This window comes from Arachis ipaensis, chromosome B9, assembly GCF_059453495.1.
Source record: "Arachis ipaensis isolate K30076 ecotype BB chromosome B9, ASM5945349v1, whole genome shotgun sequence".
Classification (NCBI taxonomy): domain Eukaryota; kingdom Viridiplantae; phylum Streptophyta; class Magnoliopsida; order Fabales; family Fabaceae; genus Arachis; species Arachis ipaensis.
Genome location: NC_142444.1, coordinates 25,285,072 through 25,288,093, shown reverse-complemented (window position 1 = coordinate 25,288,093; position 3,022 = coordinate 25,285,072). Strand labels below are relative to the sequence as shown.

Here is a 3,022-nt window from a genome sequence, read left to right as displayed (position 1 = left end):
GTCGATAGTTCTGAATTTATTTTTGGCAACTACTCAAACCAAAAAAATAATTTTTTTTTTATAAAAATGCATTATTTAAAAATGTAACTTATTTATTTAGTTACCTTTTAAACAAAGATAACACTTTTATAATATATTCAAATTTAATCATATAATTCATCATTTAAAGATTAAAAAAATTATTTTTATATAAAGACAATTATAAAATTTTTATGATAGTATCCATCTTTATTTTTAACTTATGCATTTTTAAAAGTTAACTTAAAATATATTTATATTTTTGTGTGTTTATTTATAATTTTATATATTAATTTATTATAACTGGATTATTTAAAATAAATTTGTTGAACATCTAAACAAGAAAAACAATAATTAGAGCAATTTGGTGATAGGTTCAATTTTCAGATCCTTGATCAATAATATTCTTTCGCCCTCGTTAATTAAATTTTCAAGTGTAAAATATAAATGCACACCAAGAGAAAATTGAATAATTAAGTTTGAGAGAAATAAAATAAATGAATAAATTCTATTCATTGACGATCACCACCAAATACATTAAAATCATGATAATCCAATTTCCCTTGATACTTCTTTGTTCTTCAGACTTTAATTAAGCCTTGATGAAGCCAGCATCGTAGGAAATGCCAGTGGCTGGGACCCAGGTGCTAGCTTGAATCCATGGCTCAGCAAGATATTTAGCAGCAGTATTCTTGTTAATAAGTCCTTTTGCAAATTTGGCCCTGGCTCCGGCGTTGGCACCAGCTCCAGTGTTTCCAAACTCAGCAAAGTAACAATTGTCAGTGTTAGCCTCAGTTGGTGGGTTCCATGGGATGTAACCTTGTGGCTGGATCAAATCACCAATGTTATTCTCAATGAACACTGCCCTTGAGAATGCCTTCCATGGCCTTGCCAAGAATGTCCTCACTGTCAACCTGTCTGGGTAGAGGGCGGCATCAGCCATGATCTCACAATTTTGGAGGACAATACCAGTAGGCATGTTCTTCTGGTCAGTTCCATCGGCGACCACGATGTTCTGCTGGTTTGACATGGGCTTCCTCACAATGATCCTAGAGTTTTGGATCAAGGTGGTGCCATAGCCGAAGATGAAGTCAATGGTACCAGAGATTTCGCAGTTGCGGTAGAACTGACGATGGGCGTGGGCATAAAGTGTATCTTGGTAACCACGCATTGCGCAATCAAAGAAGGCTGAGCGATCTCCCTGCACGCGAAGTGCCACTGCTTGGTGACCTTCAGCGCCAGCGGTGTTCTCGAATGCAATTGACTTGGCAATGAAATCATCGGCATTGGAAGCTGCACATACAGTTTATATCAAATCTATTAAATACTTGATTAATTTTTAGAAAATTGGTTATCACAACAACATAAGCATATTTTATCTTCTAGTAACATGTTTTACATTGTGAATTGGGATGATATATTTTCATTTCTATAATAAAATGATTTTGACAAAATAGAATAGAAACTAGGAGAAATAAAGCTAGACTTACAGAATGTGGCGGTTCTCATTGTCTTGGTACCCTCATGGAAGTTCTTGCGACCAGTGATAATGGTTCTTGTATTTCCATCACCATAGATAAACAAGTTCTTGCACTTCTTGTCAACGGTAATGTATTCGTCATAAACGCCAGCCTTAACATAGATAATGTATCTACCTTGGAAGTTGGCGGGGTAGGAGTTAATTGCGTCCAAGACGGTCTTAAATTGGCCACTACCATCCTTGGCAACAACAACATTAGGTTTGACATTATCCATGTTAGCCAAGAGTTTGCGATCTGCGGCGGATAACCAAGTGGGGAATCCCTCATGATCCACCTCAAGGAGCTTCCTAGAAGCGGGTTTGAGGTTCAAGTTCAAACCAAGACCATTAAGGAAGTGGGACAATCCGGAAACAACATCAAGAGCAAGACCAGTGAGTTTGCCAACACTGTCCAAGCTGTCAGATTGCAACTCGGTTTGGACCTTCTTTTCACCTTCGGTGTCAAAGCCGTCCATGCAAGATTGTTGGTAGGCAATGACGGCACCCAACCAGTTTTTGAGTTCTGCAGAACTCTGGTAAACACTTGCAAAGTTGTTCTCAGAGACAAGGTTGATAGAGGCCTCCAGTTCGTGCATTGCCGATTGCAACAAGTCCTTGCAATCTTCAAGGGCCATCTTCATGCCTGGATTACTCTGACCGTGCTCTACGGAGAGGGTATCAGTCATGTTGAATGCCTTTATCACACTGTCCAAGGTTTTCCTTACCACTTCTGAGACGTAATCCTTTGGGTCTGTGGTATTGACATTGCCAATGATATCATAACAAAGTTTCTTGTCATCTGCGTTTTGGCACAATGAGTCAACTGCCTTATTGTGGGTTTTCAATTGGTCGTTGCTGGTGTTGTTGCTAACAACGGCAACGGTGCCAATGACAACACCAACAACAAGAATGATAGATACTCCAGCGACAATGACTTTGCCGTTTGCCATTTTTCAGGAAATTGAATATGGAACCAAATTAAATCTGGGTTGATTGGGAAGGAATCCTTCCCAATCGTTTATTAGACTATGCAGATGGTGATGATGAAAACCTTTCACAATCTTGGGGTATTTATACTTGTGTTACTAAGATCTGTGCAAACCAAAAATAGCATTAATTGACCGAATCTTTGGTTTGCTAAAGAAAATTTTGGCCCTTATTCTTCATTTTTCTGCCTCCATACACGTACCTGTACACTAGTAACAATTCAAAAGAAAACAATGGCTTCATTACCGGACATAAAATAGTATAGCATTATTTTCAATTTTAAGATAAAATAAGTCGCAAAATGATATATATATATATATATATATATTAAAAAATATTTAGAAGACAATAAAAATTAGCTCAAAATTATTTTATTTTATATTATTAGAACTATACAGAAATACGACAAAGAATTTAGTTAATCACAAAGTTTTTATTAAAATATATAAAGTCAAGATTTTTTTATGCTTCTTGCGTATATTTTATTAAAAGAATATT

At 36.3% G+C, this 3,022-nt stretch overlaps 1 protein-coding gene across 1 annotated transcript; it reads right to left on the bottom strand.

Moving 5' to 3' along the window:
- Nucleotides 1-507: 507 nt before the first annotated feature.
- On the bottom strand, nt 508-2,566 carry LOC107615275 (putative pectinesterase/pectinesterase inhibitor 58). The gene is made up of 2 exons (XM_016317364.3): nt 1,509-2,566; nt 508-1,311 (listed from the first exon to the last, which is right to left on the bottom strand). Exons 1-2 carry the CDS (start codon nt 2,485-2,487, stop codon nt 611-613), a joined length of 1,680 nt encoding a protein of 559 aa, XP_016172850.1. The 5' UTR covers nt 2,488-2,566; the 3' UTR covers nt 508-610.
- Nucleotides 2,567-3,022: the final 456 nt, after the last annotated feature.

What these genes read in the sequence shown, in the direction of transcription:
- LOC107615275 (XM_016317364.3), bottom strand. Translation starts at nt 2,487, where the DNA reads ATGGCAAACGGCAAAGTCATTGTCGCTGGAGTATCTATCATTCTTGTT. An exon ending in AATGAGAACCGCCACATTCT is followed by an intron (nt 1,312 to 1,508) that starts GTAAGTCTAGCT and finishes CTGTATGTGCAG; the next exon opens with CTTCCAATGCCGATGATTTC.